This window comes from Lontra canadensis, unplaced genomic scaffold (assembly GCF_010015895.1).
Source record: "Lontra canadensis isolate GAN:19392208 unplaced genomic scaffold, GSC_riverotter_1.0 scaffold9, whole genome shotgun sequence".
In the NCBI taxonomy this organism is placed as follows: domain Eukaryota; kingdom Metazoa; phylum Chordata; class Mammalia; order Carnivora; family Mustelidae; genus Lontra; species Lontra canadensis.
The window spans coordinates 30,893,078-30,912,051 of NW_022631003.1; the positions used below are offsets into that span (position 1 = coordinate 30,893,078).

The window sequence follows — 18,974 nt, forward strand, 5'->3', positions numbered from 1 at the left end:
AACACTCCCTCATCTAATTCTTCCTCCTAAAGCTTAGATCATCTGCATCAGTTTATCCTTTTGTACAAACTTTCTTTGTAGTCTTTCTCAATCATGACTATTTGAGATAGTTGTCTGTGTCCCCAGTACTAGAAAAAAATAAGGATCAGGTTTGTCCTGTTAATCCCAGCTATGTGTTAATCTACAATACTACAGGCCCATCTGGCACATCATTGGCCCCCAGTAAATACTTGCTGAACACAGAAAATAGAAATAAAGTGAAAGAATGTAGTGAAAATTCAAGGTGGGTCATATTTGAATAAAAATAAATATTATACTGCCATAGTAACTATAGAAGCTTTAGGCGGGACTTTCCTCAGCTGCTGCTAAGGTGCTGACTCCTTCTGAGGAAGCCAGGACAGAGCTGGGTGAGACCCTCACTTCCTCTGGTGACTAGCACTGTGTGGGTACAGCACTCTGCCTCTGTCTTTGGCTTGCTACCAGCATCTATCTACTCAGCCCTCATCCTCCAGTCACAGAGGATAAGATCAATGCCCTCATCAGAGCAGTGGGTGTAGAAGCTGAACCTTTCTGGCCAGGTTTGTCTGCAAAGGCCCCTGGCCAATGTCAATATCAATATCCGGAGCCTCATCTGCAAACAAAGGGCTGTGGACCCACCGCAGAAGGAAGTCCTGCTCCCTCCACCGAGGCTGCCCTGGCTGAGGAAAAGGAATTGGAAGCAAAGAAAGGAGAATCCGAGGAGTTTGATGAGGACCTGCAGTTTGGTCTTTTTGCCTAAACTTCTTCTGTAACTTGTTCAGTCAAAAGCTGAACTCTGAAGTAAGCTTTAGACAGGGACTGAAAGACTGAAGGAGAACATTAGGTAGAGAGAGGGGCCATCCTCCCTCTATATCCGGTTGTTGAGACCTGCCCTAACATATGTAATCCATTTAGGGTTCTATAGAGCCTCTATCCAGACTAGAAACAGAGGGGGAACACATAAATAATACTATTGATGTTCTCGGATTTATGGCCCACCCTTAAGTTACATTAAGTCATAGGAAACATAGAGAGTCCAGGAGTATGACATTGGGGGAGGGGGTGGTTTACAGATTTTGGAAATGTGTTAAATCAGCAACTTCTCAGGAGACTGCTCTTGCTTATATGTGATAGGGATTAAGGAAACAGAACTGTCCCTTATTTTCACTGAAGTCAGAAAAGAAGGTATTTTGTTATGGAGTAAACGTTTGTGTCCCCTGGCCCAAATTCCCGTGATGATGAACCCCCAGGTGACTGAATGTGGAAGTGGGGTCTCTAAGGAAGTGATTAGGTTAGGTGAGGCCAGAGAGGGAGAGGAGGATAGCATCCTTGTAGGAAGAGGCACCCAAGCACTCTTGTTCTCTCTCTGTGCACACACCAAGGACAGGCTATGTGAGGACCTGGTGGGAAGGCAGCCATCTGCAAGTCAGGAAGACTGATTCACTGGACTCAAACCCTGCCAGAACCTTCATCTTGGGCTTTCAGCCCCCAGAACTGTGAGAAAATAAATTTCTGTTGTTTAAGCCACCCAGTCTGTGGTATTTTGTTATGGCAGTCTGAACAAGCTAATACAGTTTCAGATTATAAATTTGGAAGAAATTTTAGCGATAAGAATTGAGAAACAATAAAACAGGCTATCAAAAAATTAATAGACTCTATACAGTAAGATGTGTAGGCTTCTTTTTACAAATTCCAATATTAACATTTACTCTAACACCTAGTCAGTGGTATTCCTTTTGGTTGTATGTTAAAAGAACTCATACCTGCTCTTTTTCAAGCATATCAGCTTTTCTCAATATCTTCATTGCATAGATATGGCCTGTATCTTTCTTCTGGACCAGCCGCACCTAGAATGTAAAAATTGACCATGCTATCAATGTTATGCATTCCCTATTATTGATTTAGGAACAAAAGGTAAGTTCTTTTAAAGAGATCAGTGTTGCAATTCACCACTGCTTATATTTTTAGGAATTCTTAATATTAAACTATTCTGATACATTAAGCTATTTTAATACATATTAGCCTATTGGAATACATATGTTAAACTATCTAAAGCTATATATTTTCAACAGCAGTGCCTTTAAAAAAGAAGTAACCTCTCCAAATGCTCCTCTTCCTATAACTTTCAGGGACTCAAAGTCATCCAGGCCAAGTCTGGTCCTCTTGAGCCGTAAGAACTCTGTTTCCTTTCGGGCATGTTGTGATCGGCGTAATTTTTTCTATCAAAAAAAGACAATTTAAAAGGATGATTCTAAATTTAGATTGCTATAAAGGAAGCCTGTAGTATTAAAAGAAAAGACATGTAAAATGGGGATGAAGTATCTTAAATATTATATACTAGTGTTAGAACTTATTTACCAAAGTTGAGTATTTGTTAAGCTTGGAAAGAATAAAACAATCTAAAGAAAACATTTTTTATTTTCACCAATTGATAAATCTTTATTCTTGAGGTGGACTCCACTAAATATTTCATCTTAATGAAGTTCATCTTATATGTCATGTATATGCTAACTTAATTCATAAAGAAAAGTTAAGCTTCAGGAAATGCTAATTGTATTCTGATCATGAATTTTACCATCAGGCAATCTACTTTGCTTCAATTCTCTAATTTCCAGGTTGTTCTGTCACAACTACTGAAACTTAGGACACCAAGAGAACACCACAGCAGTGTTTCCATGGAGATTTACTTATGATAGAATTTTTTCTCAGATAAATTTTAATAAATTGCTTTGAGATTTGGCACACAACTTCCTAAAAATATGAGATTACAAAATAATAATAATTACATGAAGAATTCATTAAGATAATCAAGTCAGGAATTTCATAATGCGCTTTCCAAAGATCGCCAAAAAATAACTAACGCTGATAAAAAACATTATGAAATACCTGAAGGTTACATTTGGAAGGGACATTCACTTTATTGTTCTAAATGTCATTTTTCCCCTGACCAAAAAAAACTCTGTTGACATTCTGTTAGTTCCCAGTAGAGGTCTCATATATTAGGAATTAAACAAAAATAAAAAAGTTAAGCACCTGTTCACTGTTAACTGAACACCACCAGGCTTTCAAGAGTTCCATTCTGAGGGAAAGTCAAGTTGAAGTGACCATCTTAGCTCAGAAACACTGCTTTGTACAAGGTATAACCACTGAATGGTGTCTTACTATTCCTGTATATATCTATTTTCAAAAAGGTATGGCAAACTATCAATTAACTGGAAATGGGTAAATGTGCATCACCAGTGCAATGGAAGTCTGATACTTCCAATAAAATTAATCTAAGAAGATGCGATCAAGAAATTATATCCTCAATTTAAACATCTTTAAACAGATGAATGAAGTTACGCACACAGGCACATCAATGGTGGAAACAGTGATGACTATTTTTTGGTTCAAAAATGCCCACTAACGGGGCGCCTGGGTGGCTCAGTGGATTAAAGCCTCTGCCTTCGGCTCAGGTCATGATCCCAGGGTCCTGGGATCGAGCCCCACACCGGGCTCTCTGCTCCGCGGGGAGCCTGCTTCCTCCTCTCTCTCTGTCTGCCTCTCTGCCTACTTGTGATCTCTGTCTGTCAAATAAATAAAATCTCTAAAAAAAAAAAAATGCCCACTAACTTGTGGAGCATAAGAAATAACACAGAGGACATGGGGAGATGGAGAGGAGAAGTGAGACACTGGACTCTGAGAAACAAACAGGGTTTTGGAGGGGAGGGGGGTGGGGGGTTAGGTGAGCCTGGTGGTGGGTACTAAGGAGGGCACATATTGCATGGAGCACTGGGTGTGGTACATAAACAACGAATCTTGAGACACTGAAAAAATAAAATAAAAAAATTTTTTTAAAAGCCCATTGAATAGTTGTTTTTTTTTTTAAATAACTGAATTACTATAGTAAAACAAAAGAGCCCCAAATAGCAGCTTATTTTAAGACTAATTAAAAAGGCCACATGGTGGCACTATAGTATCATGTCTTTCAAGCAGCAAAGAGGTTGGGGGGGTTATTACATAAATGAATAAATGTAAGAATTTTGAAACTCTGGGTTTCTGATTTGTGGAGTATAAAATGGAGTACAGTTGGGTGTCGTTTCAGAAACTTGTTTAATCTGAATGGAAAAGATGATCTCATTACATCCATAATCATGCTCAAAATCAACAGGAGAGAGGCCACTAAAGAAAATAATGTTCACTAATATTTAATAGCTTGTGTAATGCAGCAAGTAAACAATGTTTATGCAGTCTGGGGCACAGCTATTTAATGGCAAAAAGGGAGAATCACAAGTATAGGGATCACATAATTCTATAAAAATGGGACCACACTATAACATTGTTACATTATTTTTTTAAAAATTCACATTTTTTAAAGATTTATCTATTTTTATTTTAGATAGAGAAAGAGGGGGTATAGCAGTGGGAGAGGCAGGGAGAGAGGAGAAGCAAACTCCCCACTGAGTGGAGCCCAAGGCCCCAAAACCCTGAGATCATGACCTGAGCCAAGACCAAGAGCCCAGCGCTTAACTGACTGAGCCACCCAGGTGGGCCCCCCGACCATGATATTAGTCTTAAAATCGGTGTTGCAGTTCAGAGGGAGGCGAAGCAAGCTAGCATTTAAAAAATATATTGATGAAGCACCTGGGTGGCACAGTCGGTTAAGCATAGGACTCTCTGTTTCCATTCAGGTCGTGAACCCCGTGTAGGGCTCTGGGCTCAGCTTGGAGACTCTCTCTCTCTTCTCCCTCTGTCCCTCCTGCACATGCGCTCTCTCTCTTTCTCAAATAAATAAGTAAATCTTAAAAAATATATTGATGACATGATGAGCACTGAGTATATAGAATTGTTAAATCACTATACTGTACACCTGCAACAAATCTAACACTGTATGTTGACTATACTAGGAATTAAAGAATAAACTCAAAAAATATATTGATAAAAAAAGCATGTTGATGTATCTGCTCATGACTTGTGTAGATTAAGTAGCCCTGAAAAACAAATAACATTTTTGTAGTAATCATATTCTCTTTTGCCAATGAGAAAAATCTGTGGGCAGGCTTAACATTTCATGGCTCCCTTTTGCAGCTTAAATTTGTTTATTTTGTTTTCCTATTAGAGTGTATAATATTCCATGTCTGATGGGATTTTCTTAAGTGAGATGAAACCAGACATGCATCGTTTTCTTCCTTTCTCCATTCGTTTTTAAATGGGTAATCCTCAGATTCTCCATCTGTGGGATGCTCAGTTTTTATACCAGACAGACAGTGTACACAGAAGTTCTGAGATAGGAAAGAGTTCAGCTGGCAACTTCATCTCCATATATCCTCTACATGACCATAGTACATGGTTTAATTTTCACAAGTAACTTTCACAAATTATTTTACAAAGATTTTCTATTATGAATGAATTAAGGATAAATACTAGCTTTCAATTTAAAACTAGATTTTTATAAAACAATTTTATTTTTAAAAAATCCACCGCAGGGCATCTGGGTGGCTAAGTCAGTTAAGTGTCTGCCTTCAGCTCCGTTCATGGTCTCAGGGTCCCAGACTGGGCTCCTGTATCAGAGGGGAGCCTGCTTCTTCTTCTTCCTCTGCCCCTCCGCCAACTCGTTTTTTTTTTTCTCTCTCTCTCTTTCAAATAAAAAAATAAAATATTTAAAGAGAAAAATCCACCCCACAAAATGATAGTTGCAACATATTTTATATCAAGGTTAAGAGAGGATGTCTATTTTGTAGAATTTGCCATGATCTAAGACCTAGCATGGGGCCTAATAATAAGCACTTGTGGAATTAAAATTTAAAAAATTTAGAAGTTTTATAGTTATTATGGGCCACTAACTGTTTTTAGGTATAAATCATATCACATTTTCTCCAAGTTAATTAGAAGAATTAAAGAAAATAGCTCTAAATGTATTTTCTCCTTCCTGGTGGAGAACAGAGATTGCAAACTGAAAGCTACTTATTGTATTCAACCTACAGATGTATTTGATTTTGCCTACAAGTTGCTCTTAAAACACTTGAATTATTCGCCAATATTTTAAAAAAGCAAATGATGTCACATAAAAGTCCAGATTTCCAGCCTCTCTTGAAAAACAGGAACTTGGCCACACTGGGCCAAAGAGGCAGTCAGTCCTCTTTTGATGGACATCAGTTCTCTAATTGATGCCAGTCATCAGGTGACATGTAGAACTGGGCTGGTGCTCCTGTCTCTTTTCAGTAAAGTGAAAAGGGATATGTCTTTATCAAAAGATAAACTGTGAGGATCCGATATTTTAAAAAAAGAAAAAAAATAGAGTCTATTTCTTTGTAGAAATCAAAATATATTCTTGGGAGTTGAACGTGCAAACAAAGTGTGTTGGATCAAAAGAATATATAACCTAAGATATCATGAAAACAATCCAGCCAGCTTCCCTCACTCATGTTATCTGCTTGACCCCCGAGCATCTATTTTTATAATTTCTCCCTTAAGAATTCAAATTAAGATCTTTTGCTTAAGATTCATTTATATATATAATGTTTCTTCAAATATAAAGATGTATAATATGCATTAATACAATTATAAGATTGTTAATAATAAGGAAGTTATTAATACTAATGAATAAATGAGAAAAGGTGTGTGCTTCGCTTTATTTTTTCTTTATTGACTGTAATATAGATCTAAATCACTACCTTTCTCCTTAAAGTTTAAAGAATATAATAAAATGAGTTTTAAGACATTTATCATAGTAATTTTATGCAAATAATTTAGGTTTTCTATGCTGAGTCAACTTGATTAACAAAGTAACCACATTTGGTACAAATCATAAAATGTTTTATTTTATTTAAACAGTGCCAGCAGAAAAATAAAGGAACAGTCTTAGGAAAGGTACAGGAAAGATTAAATAATGGTTTGATTTCAAGTCATCATTTGGAAGATCACTCTTAAAGTACAGAAATTCTTTTCTGATCACTGAAAACTGCTAAACTGATTACTCGCAGTTGTATCTCCCTATTGCCTGTACATTTCTTAGTAAACTACTACCAGCCTAGCCTTTCCATATGTTCTGTCAATTTACCTTGCTGTGTCCTTTACTGCATTCTTTATAGTTCATTGTTCGGCAATTATTTTCTATTTATCTCTTAATTTAATGTAAGTCTCCCTATTTTTCTAAGATTCAAATCAGTTGTTGCCTCTTCCATGAAACCTTTTCTGATCCCTGTATTAAAAAATCCCTGTATTTTCGAAGTTTGCCACATTCTATCGTGTATACGTATTTTTATGCACACACAATCATCATCACTCCTTCTAACTGGTAAACTCCTGGAGGGAAAGGCCATTGTTCCTTTATTCACCAAATATTTATTCTATCTGTAGCCCTCTGCCGTGTCTGGAGGTGTAAAGCTGAATAAGACATCATGAAGTGTCTACTGTGGGAGGGGATATTTTAGCGCTGCCGCAGGGACAGGAACAGTGGTCGTGCAGAACGTAGGGAAGATTTCCCCGTGGAACTGAGGCTTGAAGTGAGGCCCAGAGCTAACTGAAGAAGAATGAGAATTGCATAAGGGTAAAGAAGTTCTAAGTGGCAGAAATAGCCTGTGAAAGGTCCACAGGCAAGAACGTGGAAGTCAGAGTAACCCAGTAGTGACATGGGGCATTGGGCTGGGGCACAAGCAATGAGGCTAGGCTGAAACCGCAGAGACCTAAGTGTGAAGGCTCCTGCACTCATCTGAGAGTACTTGGGACCCAATAACGGGTAATAAGCAAAAGAATGATGGGATCAAACCTGTTTTTAGATACAGAACTCTGGGTGGAGTGTGCAGAAAAGCTGGGGGTGGGAGTGGGGCCCAGACTGCAGGAAGAGAGCCCAGCTGGGGGCAGTTTTTCTTCAAGTGAAACACATAGTAATTTAAAGATGGGGAGAGGCACTGGACTAGAGAACTTGATGGTCTTAAGAAATGTTCAGGAAAAACTGTGAGAAGATTTGGCAATTCACTGATTCTTCTTGGAGCCTACTTTTCCTGTTCCGTGCACTTAGGTTACTGTAGACCCTGTTCACTAAATCTATGTTCTCAGAATTGAAACGATAAAAAGCTGCCTCCTTTTAAAGATTTTCATCATAGCAAGAAAGTAAGAAGCCCATATTCAAATGATGAAATCCACATTACCTAAGTTATAAAATCATCTAATATCAATACATGAAAAAAGTCACTGGGGTTGTCATTATCCAGTAATTAGTCCCTTCCCCAATAACTTGCTTGGGATACAACTGACATACATATAACACTGCAAGTTTAAGGTCTACAGTGTGATGTTCTGATGCACATACATATCATGGAATGATTACCACAATAAGGCTAGTTAAAATACCCATCACCTCATATAAGTACTTTTTTTTAATAGTGAGAACAGATAAGATCCACTCTTAGTAACTTTTAAGTACACAGTATCATTAACTATAGTCACAATAATTACAGCTAACATTACCTCTTCATCTGCTAATCCTTCCTCTTCCATGGCCACTTCTAATTTCTTCTGCCTTTTCAAAGAAAAAATAATTTAAATTTTAAATACATTCCTAACTATTCCCATTTAAGAAATGTTCATTTATTTATTCGAGTTTACCACTTCAGTTTGCTATGCTAAAAAAAGATATCTCAAGTTGAATCAAAATAATCATTAAGAATACTTTCCTTTCTCAAAATATAAATCCAACCCAGATTTCACTTTCTCATATTGGCCAAATGAAAAATTTGCTTCTAATGCTGCTTAAATCAATGATTAACAAAGGTGACCAATATTCTAGTAAGGAAAATCTGTTCTCTAATATGCAAACCACCAAAATCATTAACATTTATCAGTGTTTACATTAGAAGTATATAAAAGTAACTATAGTGACTAAAAGTACAAATATGTTAGGTGGATATCCCTGTTTGAACCCTGATTCTAATACTTAGTAGCTAAATGAGCTTGTGGAAGGCCTTCATTTAAAGTCTAAGCTTGGGGCGCCTGGGTGGCTCAGTGGGTTAAGCCACTGCCTTCGGCTCAGGTCATGATCTCAGGGTCCTGGGATCGAGTCCCGTATCGGGGTCTCTGCTCGGCAGGGAGCCTGCTTCCCTCTCTCTCTCTCTCTCTCTCTCTCTCTGCCTGCCTCCCTGTCTACTTGTGATCTCTCTCTGTCAAATAAATAAATAAAATCTTTAAAAAAAAATAAATAAAGTCTAAGCTTGATTTCATAATCAGTCAAGAAAAAATGTTCAATGCAATGAGTGTATTTTATTCTAATTCTTTGCAAACTGTACATTAAAAAACCCCCACTAACCACCAGAGCGTTTGCTTTTCTAGGTACAGCCAAGTCCAGTTATTCCTCGTTTTTAGATGATATCACCGAAGTTAGCCAAGCTAAGCACTGCGGGGAGATGGGGAGGAGAAGGGAAAGGGCCAGCGGATGAAGGAACCAGTAACTACAGAGGTGGTTGTGATACAAATTTTGCAACTTATTTCCAACTGAATATTCATCATTTTACTTCTATCATATTGGTTTTGCCTAAAGATAAACCTGAGAGAGCTCTTTCTGATTAGTTCTGTAGTACGTTAGAGTAAGACTAACTTTCCAGGATTTACCTACATGGGAATACAAGGGTTGTGGATTGAAATCATCATATACATTTTTTAGCATTTGTCATTTACAATATGTCTAAAGGTAAGCTCTTTCCTAATCCCTTATTCTTACAGAAAATTCATAAAAATATCTAATGGCTGTTCATCAATCAGTACCCCAAAGGCAATGAATGATACCTAATGGCATGTTCTCTGGCTACTTCTCCAACATTTGTAATAGACACCTTGGTGCGTTATCACACTGATTTTTATCTTTCATTTACACACTATTCTCTGAAGCCTAACCCTCAGAACGGAGTAAGCTCTGTGCCCACCATCATGTTCCTCTGGGCCCCACAGAGCCACTTGTTGAATGATTCTGAGTTTTCTCCTCGGCAGAGAGAATGCACAGTGGAGGAGAACTTCTAATCTGGGAGGGCCCGTTTGCATACAGGCAACTTGATTCTCCCAAAACTCCACTGCCCCCTTTCCTCACTGCTTGCCAAGACTAACACTTCAGGGAATCATCCCTTACTCTGGAGAGAGAGGCAGTAACCTTCGTCTGTTTCTACCATTCTAAACAAGAAGACCTGTGGCTTCTCTGGTACCTAAAAAGAAAATAGTCTTCCTCCTAAATGTCCTGATACTTTGTTCTGATTGGTACTTTATTTGGGCTATGTATTTACTCAATGAGTTAAGCCTTAAAAATTCATCACATGTAGTCCTAAAGTATAAGCTTTTAGAAAATACAAGCTGTTTAATATGACTTCCATGGCACCAAGCTGAGACTGCTTTTTTTTCCCCCCTCTCTTCTTGAAATAACAGCAGATACTTTCAGTCTTACTTCCCTTTGTTTGGAAAGAGGGCAAAACTGAATTACTGAAAGATTTCATCAAGAAAAGACAATGAGGGGCGCCTGAGTGGCTCAGTGGGTTAAGCTGCTGCCTTCGGCTCAGGTCATGATCTCAGGGTCCTGGGATCGATTCCCGCATCGGGGTCTCTGCTCGGCAGGGAGCCTACTTCCCTCTCTCTCTCTCTCTGCCTGCCTCCCTGTCTACTTGTGATCTCTCTCTGTCAAATAAATAAATAAAATCTTAAAAAAAAAAAAAAAAGAAAAGACAATGAGCCTTCAAAATTCTGATGCGTAACTTCAGTGTCTGCCTCCTGAAACAGCAGTCTTTCTCTCCCTGATTCTCTTCTACTTTGTTCGCTCTCCCTTGGTGACTGGATGAATTCCAGAGACTTTCACTGTATTTACAATTAGTATAATTACTCATATGTTTGGATTCATTTCTAACTGATTGTGTGGTTTCTATTTGTGTCAACTTTTTGGCGTTTTACACTTTCTTTTTCCCTTGCCTTATTTTGAACCAGGATTTTTTCCTCATTCCATTATTTCCCTTCTACTAGTTTGGAAGTTATAAACTCTATTAGTCTGAAATGAATCAATCTTTACCTCTCTGTATGTTGTGCCTCTACTGCGGTGACACAAAGATCTCTAGGAACACTTTAATGATACTTACTGCCCTCCTGACTGATAGTCCACTGCTGGAAAATATCTTAATTCTATTTTAAAAAATGTATAAAACATTATCATTATTGCTACTGTTTTTACACCATTTGTGTTGAGATTTATCGCCACACTTATATTTAGATCTGCTTGTGATCACTTTCTTTCAGCCTAAATTGAATCTTCTGGAAGTTTTGCTGATGGTGAATTTAGTTTAACCTGCTTCTACTCCAGCCTCTTTCCTCTCTTCCTTTAGGAACTTAGGTTAAAGATGTTAGCTCTCCTTGCTATTCTCCATATTTCTCAACTCTCCTTCCTCTCTTTCTGCCTCTGTGTCTCTAGGTTAACTTCTGAATAATTACTTAAGTTTTATTTTCTAGTTCAATTCTCTGCTCAGCTTGGCTGATCGGTAGTTAGACCTGTCCAACATTTCATACCTAGCTAGGCACCGCTTTTGTCAATCTTTCTTGCTCCTAATTTCTATTCTATTGTTGTCACGATCCTTAATTCAAGCCCTTTCTAAGTGCCTGCACTACACATCACTAGCCTTTCCTGTTTCTTATCTCTCCACACACAATCCAGTCTGTACATGACAACTAAAGCACTTTTCTGGAGAAATACCGTGATCACGGATTCTGCTCAAAAATCTTCAGGCCTCTTTACTCCCATGAGAACAGCTACATTAGCAAAGCATCTTAGGCTCACAAGGAAAGCTGAAATCCAGCTTGAGCTAGACTGGTTCTTGCTTGACCCAGCACCAAAGGCCATTTCCTCTGTCGGTATTATCCTTCCTCCTGCTCTTTTATCTCCCTCTTCTCCCATTAATGCATGTGTAATTAATACTCTTCCTTGAGAGCCCTGATAAATGCCACCACCATTTATGACATCCTCCCAGTTACTTTAGTCAAAAGCAATCTCTCCCTTCTTTGCCCTTCTCTTAGTGATGCTTTCCACTCTTTCATGTAATATTTATGGGCCTTATCTCCCTCTTGAGAGTTTTCTGAAGGCAAAATAACACATTGTTCATGTTTTTATTCCTCCACCTCCGCTTATACTCTATACATGTTTTGGATAATTAATAACATTAATTATTCATAAAGTATGAAGATAAATCATAATTTCATGGTTAGAAATGTTTTACTGAAGGTATTAGTTGACATGATTTAAGTATATGGAGGCACAGGACAAGAAAAATTCTGCAAAAATAACTAGAGAAACTGTCAGTACAGGAAACCTAAAAACAGCATACATGGATCTATAATATTTATATTATTAGTGTTAATTATATTATTATTATTATATTAATTATAATATTAATAAACATTTACACCCTACTTACAACCTAACGGCTTATTAAACCAAACAGAAAATTCTGACCAGCCTTTACTATACCTGGTTTCTCTCTCTTCATGCTGTAGAATTAGGTTGCTGTAAAAATTCTCCAACGTGAGCTTGGCCACGGTCACCCTCTCCCGGGTATGGTTGCTCATAGGAAAGGTGCTTGTAGTCCCTGCCGTCATTGCCATAGTAACCGAAACTGAAACAACATATAAACACAAATTGTTCAGTAGAAAAACACTTTCTAACCCTCATAATAAACTCTGGAGATGGTTTAATTTCTGCTAAGCAAAATTCTACCCTAACAGTTATGCTATCCAATTCTTTCACATTATAAATAACACAATACCAGTAAAGAAAGAGGAAGCAGCAGCAATTATTTTCGTGTTGGCACCACCAGGGGTGAATAAGAGTCAAGAAGCACCAGTCCACACACAACATGGACACATTTTATACAAAAAGTTGTACTCAATGAGCATTCAAAACAAGAGGTTCGATCTATTTTGTTGTTGTTTTATTGATCACTAAGTAAAATCTACAAGATTTTGTTACTGCATATGCCTGCACTAAACATAAGTCTCTGCAGAATTAATGTAGTCCAGTTAAATAGTAAGAAGTAGTGTCCACCATATAAATTCTAGGAAACATGAAGCAGTTTATCAAATCTGCACACAAATGTCAATCTGAAGCAATTCTCACATATATAGGCTTTGCAGGTAAACTACCTTTTTTTTTTTTAAAGATTTTATTTATTTATTTGACAGACAGAGATCACAAGTAGGCAGAGAGGCAGGCAGAATGAGAGGAAGGGAAGCAGGCTCCCTGCCGAGCAGAGAGCCCGATGCGGGGCTCGATCCCATGACCCTGGGACCATGACCAGAGCCCAAGGCAGAGGCTTTAATCCACTGAGTCACCCAGGCACCCTTGCAGGTAAACTACTTCTAAAAAGAAGCTCCTTTGGATGGAGGCCCTATTTCAGTCAATCCTATTTCATTTCAGAATGTTGTGTAACAAGGTCTGGTGTACTTCTCCAGACTGTGAGGTCCATTTCATTTCCAAATGACACTTAAATGCCCATAGGAGTCAAGCAGAAAACACAAATGAATCAAGCCAGGTAACACCAGGGATGTTTTAGGACCTTAAGTGGGCAATGTGTGTCTACTTAAAGCTCAAGTGCCAACTTCAAAAAACCACGGGCCAGCCAAATGAAGTACTGGTTTGAAGAAGATAATCTGGACAATAAGACAAGGACTGTAGCAAAATGGCTGCTTTGTGGGGGTGGGGAGGCAGACTGAACTGTGGTGGCTGCTGCTGGTGGGCAGTGACCCTAAGAGACTTGTCTCCTACAGTCTACAGTCTACATCAGGACCAAAAAAGACTAGAATGGTTTCATACAGTAAAGAGGTTTTTGCTTATCTAGATGGAGATCATAACAGACCTAGAGAAGATCCAGATTGCCAACAGTGAGCATCCAATATTGCACTATTAGCTGGAAAGCATTCCCCCAAACCTGACATCTACTCCCTAACTATGTGAAGATACAGACCCCTGAGTATGGACCTGAACTGCAGTAGACTCCAGGGTTAATGGAATGAACAAAAGACCTTTCTTGTTCCTCAATGTCAAGCGAGTCAAGTATAGGTTGAAAGTATACAATTTAACTGACAAATTCCCGGTTCTACTTCCCTTTTACTGGCTTTATACCTCAATGTACTGCATAAGCCTCAACATCAGTATGTCTAAACATGAATCTATTCTTTTAGCCTTACAAACTTGTTCCTCTGCTGAGTACTCCAAAGGTTTTTAGAACTAGAAGTTGATTATGTCACTCGTTTAAAATCATTCACGTGTCCTCATTGCCTATAGCAAATCAAATTAGCTTGGCATGATAAACAAAGGCAACTCGGGGACACTGAATGGTTGTGCCTATCAGCAATTGTATGATATCTTATTCACTGATTTCTCCTTTTTTCTCCAGAGGATTTAAGAGAGTGGCCCTTCCTAAGCATGAGTGCGTCTCCTCCTCACAACAGCCCTGCAAAGTAAGGAACTGAGGCTCAGAAAAATCCCAAGGCTAGTGTGTCGTGGAGTCAGGATCCAACTCCAGGAGCTGTCTCCAACTTGTCTGTTTAGCCTCTCTACTGCCCCGCCCCCACCCCTCTTCTCCCAACATACCAGCTCTTTCCTGCCTCCAAACCCTTGCATGATCTATCCCCAACCACTTCTGACCTTTAAGACCCAGTTTAGCTCAAGTCTTCCTGCGATCACCTCTCTAACATTCCCCACCAGAAGAGGCATAATATTTGGTATTCTTCCATGTGTGTTGCCTAGCACCTGTACCAGTAGGTCTCGGATACTGGTATTTAGCACTCACTCATCCGTCTCTCCCACTGAACTAGGGGCATGTCTGGGCAAGAATCTTCCCCATTCATTTTTGAGTATTCACCACAATAGCATTGTGTCTGACACATAGTAGGCTTTAATGAATGAATGGGTGAACCTGTCAAATGGGGGGGTGGAGGAAGAATTGAACGAATTGGCAAAAAATAAGGTTAGCTAATATGCAAGTATAAGAAATTACTGAACTTAGGAGTCAGAAATTTTGAGATCTAATCCAGGCACTGCTGTTAACGATAGTAAGGTCTTATTCCAATCACTAGAACACTACGAACTCAAGAGGGGTTTTATAATATTTGCTTTGCTGGTTCACCGGCATCGTCTAAGGCCATCTGAGCTGATACACAGCAAAGCCACAGTGGCTTAGACAAATGTAAGACATTATTTGAGGCACCTAGTTAAATTTTTTAAATGTGCTAAATGGTTTAACATAATGAATATTATTTTTAAGAACAATAAAAAATAAAAACAAATGGAACTCAAGAATTATCATGGCCAAATGATTTTTGAGTACTGAGTTCTCACTCTTCTTGGAATGTTATCTAAAGCAATGCTGCCACACCATCTTTAGAAACCTCAGAGTCACTGGATTCGTGGTCTGTCCTTCAGGATCAGATGTAGAAAAGTCAAACAAGGAAAAGCAGAATAGGCAGGGTATACAGCAGACATCCTGAGTCCCACTTAATTGGGATTTGAGGATGGAGGGAAGGCCAAGGAAAATGGACTAGAAGTTGAGGAATTCAAATAAATTCAGGAAATCCAAAGTAAATGAAATTAATCACCTGTCATATTTCAAGACTTCTCAGAATTTTTAATATGCTAACATGCATCTTAAATGCTCAAAAGGGGGAGAGATATAAAATTGGCATTAGAATTCCAAGGAGCTTCCTTATTCATGTAAGTTCGTAGATAATGCTCATCAAACACAAATAAAGAACTTTTTTTTTTTTTAAACATTTGGAGGTGGGAAAACTTAGAAGCTCCAACACAGAGAAATATCCAGGGACTTAAGAGGGTTTTCTCATTTGTCCAAAAGATCTGTATCTGATAAGGAATTTTCAAATTGGTTTGCCAGTTCCTAGGAGGAAAAAAGGCCAAGACCCAACTATGGCTGTCCATGTTCCTTTCAAAAAGCAAATGGTGAAAAAAACCCAACCAACCAAAATCTTCTGTGGTGCCTCCTAAAAAAAGCACAAAGAAATCACACCTAAGTAATGCTTGCGCAAGTCAGAAAGAAAGATGTGTGATGAACTCAGGGTCTGGCCTTGGAAGACAGATTACTGGCTGTCCAGGGACCTCGTGAAGAAAGCTCTGCCCTTCAGCTTCCAGAGATCCAGAGCAATCAAATTCTGGAAGCTACGTTAGCCTAAAAGAGTTCACAAAGGACTGATATGCATGACATAATAGCAATTTACTGATTTACACAATAAGAAATTGAGCAACAAGGAACAGAGATGTGTATCTTCTGGCAAATGTATTCCAACCTTGCAGGCAAGCTAGATGTAAAGCCTTAATTAGGATCAGAAGAATGCTTGGTGAGCACGGCATCAAAACAAAGAGAACCGTTATTCAATTTAAATGTTTAATGGCATCGGACTAAGGCAGATTCTAAAAAAACAAATAAATAAGAGATGGATCACGATCTTGCCCAAGGTACTTTAAAGTAGCTGGAGATGGCCAGCATTAAGCTCTCCTGCTGACTGGGCTTTCCCAGAATGAAGCAAAATTGAGGGGCTAGATATGGGCAGAACTATTACTGAGCAAAACTTTGGGGGACATTTTTGTGAAACATAAAAAAAATTGCTAGGGAATTCAAAACACTTCTAAACATCAGTAATTGTGTGCATCAACAGTACAGAGCAATATGAAGTTGTTTTAGATAAAAATGTAAGAACCTGAGGTCTTTATAAAAGAGGAATAAACACAGGGTCAGGTTTCTCCCATCATAAGATGACGCAATGAGTTTAACTCCAAAATCCAAAGGTGGATGTTGAGTAATGAAAAACAATTTCCAGACACCGTATCATCTAATCATGATTAAGTCCTTCTACTCTACTTATATACACATACCTGCAAGTACGTGTACCGTGTTTAAAAAACAAATCAGAGCAAAACCTATCCATCTTTGGTTTTGGTTGGTATTCGTCTTTGTAATGAAAGTATTACAACACCGGGTGAAGTGCTGAGCACACAGTAGGCATTCAGTAAATGATGGTAACAGAACTCAAATTTAATAGAGCTGAAATTACATGTTTCATACATAATAGTTTTCTTTGGGTTAAAAACTACAGAATCATTTAGTGTTAGGTTAACTTCAGAAAAAAAATCCTCCTTGGGAGAGACAATTGCAGAAAAAGCCAAAATCCCACCCTTAGTCTTGATTAAATAATGCCCTTTAGAAATTAGCTTTAAAAACAAGAAAAAATAATTTCCTTCTAACTAGATACAAATTGGCTTTAAAAATTTCAAATTGAACAAAACCAACAACAGAAGTGAACAAATTATTACAAAGAATGATCTAGATGACTGGCACTTATTATATTGCAAATTTATTCCTCTAATGGATTTAACACTGTCCTTTGTCTTTTACTGAAGCCCTTTCTTTAGTCAGAAAAAGAACAGGATACAATTTGCAAGTCTAGAATTCCTGGACTGATAAAAACAACACTAGGTGCCCTTGAATTTCCTGTTCACGTGTTTTTGCCAGACTCCCCTATTCATTAATGTAGACACTACCAATAGTTAAGTCCAACATTCTTTCGTTTATCAAGCCTGGGGAAAGGAGATAACAAATCTGGCACTTAAGCTACCTATAAATAGATGTGTCTCCAACCATTTACCATCAAATTTCTAAAGTAGGAAAACAGAACTGTTTTACCTGACTGGCCAAACACACTACTTAACTGGGGATTTCACCTTAGTTTCCACTACTATGTATCAGAGGAATGAGTATCCTTAATGCTACTGTATTGCCTTGGAGTATAAAAACTCTTCTAAATGCATTTAGTCACAACCATAACGCCCCAAGCTACAACAGGTCCTCAGATTGGATACTGTATATGCTGGGTCCCTAAGGATATAGCAGCCACAGTTTCTTTCCTCTGGGCAGTATATTCAGAAGAGCAAGAAATTCAGTCAGGTGAAGGCTCAAGTTCCAGCACTCATTCTTCCTGGTTGTATTATTTCCAGCTCATATATACTGCAGATTTATACCATGTGCCAGCACTGCACACATTACTGAGAATACTAAGAAGGATAAAATATAGTCTCTGCCTTAGGGAGTTCACCATCTTATGGGCATGCAAAAAAGGGAGAAATTAGCTCTCCAAGGGTTTAAGAATAGTCAAAGGTTTTATAGAAGAGGAAATACTTGAACTGAATCTTGGGGTGGGTGGGGAGGAGTAAGGGTTCACAAGTCAGATGGACAGGTCAGAGGAGGAAGAAGTGTAAGGGTGTGAAACAGACTGACATACAGTGTAGACATGGCTTGAGTATATTCAGTGAAACAGCAGAAGATGAAGGTGGAAGGGCAGGTAGGAGTCATGATAAAATACCTTTCTGTCATGTTAAAATATACTAAGCACAAATGGGAGCCATTCAGGGCTTTTAATAAGTAAAAAGTAGTGGCCAATAAATAACATTTCCTGAGGGCTTATTACTCAAGTATCAAGAACTCTGCTAAGAATGGTGTATGTTTTAATGCAGCCAATTCTCCTGTCACCAACAAGACCATAAGACCTGAACTTTACCACCCACCTGCATGTACCTACCTACCTTTGTCCCACATTTTCCTTAAGTTCTTCTTTCCAGGTTATCTTTCAACTCAGGCAAAGACCTAATGGGCACAGCATCCCATGACAGAAACCAACACTACCCCTCAAGCTGTAACAGCTGCCATGGGGAAGAGCTCCAGAGGCCCAGTTTGAACTTATCCACTAACTCACACATGCGCAGACGGACCCAGGAGTGACCCCAGTGACCTCTACCTCATTAGCATGCTAAATTCTCCACCCAAGGAGGAGCACAAGCCTCATTAACACAATGTACAATGTATGTCTAGGCATGTTTCCTTGAGGCACATGTATGACCATATGGCTGCCTCTACATACAATGACAAGGATCCCCTTTCTAAATACTCATCCTAACCCTA

General features: G+C 38.5%; 1 protein-coding gene across 2 annotated transcripts in view; it reads right to left on the reverse strand.

The window, feature by feature from the left end:
- Positions 1-18,974, reverse strand: part of STK38L (serine/threonine kinase 38 like) — an 81,721-nt gene that overhangs the window by 14,791 nt on the left and 47,956 nt on the right. For both annotated transcript variants that reach the window (XM_032855204.1, XM_032855203.1), the window contains exons 2-5: positions 12,482-12,626; positions 8,467-8,518; positions 2,115-2,237; positions 1,782-1,865 (exon numbers count right to left, since the gene is read on the reverse strand). In XM_032855204.1, coding sequence (XP_032711095.1) covers positions 1,782-1,865; positions 2,115-2,237; positions 8,467-8,518; positions 12,482-12,615 — 393 coding nt within the window. In that variant the 5' untranslated portion in view covers positions 12,616-12,626. The remainder of the gene's footprint in view (positions 1-1,781; positions 1,866-2,114; positions 2,238-8,466; positions 8,519-12,481; positions 12,627-18,974) is intronic.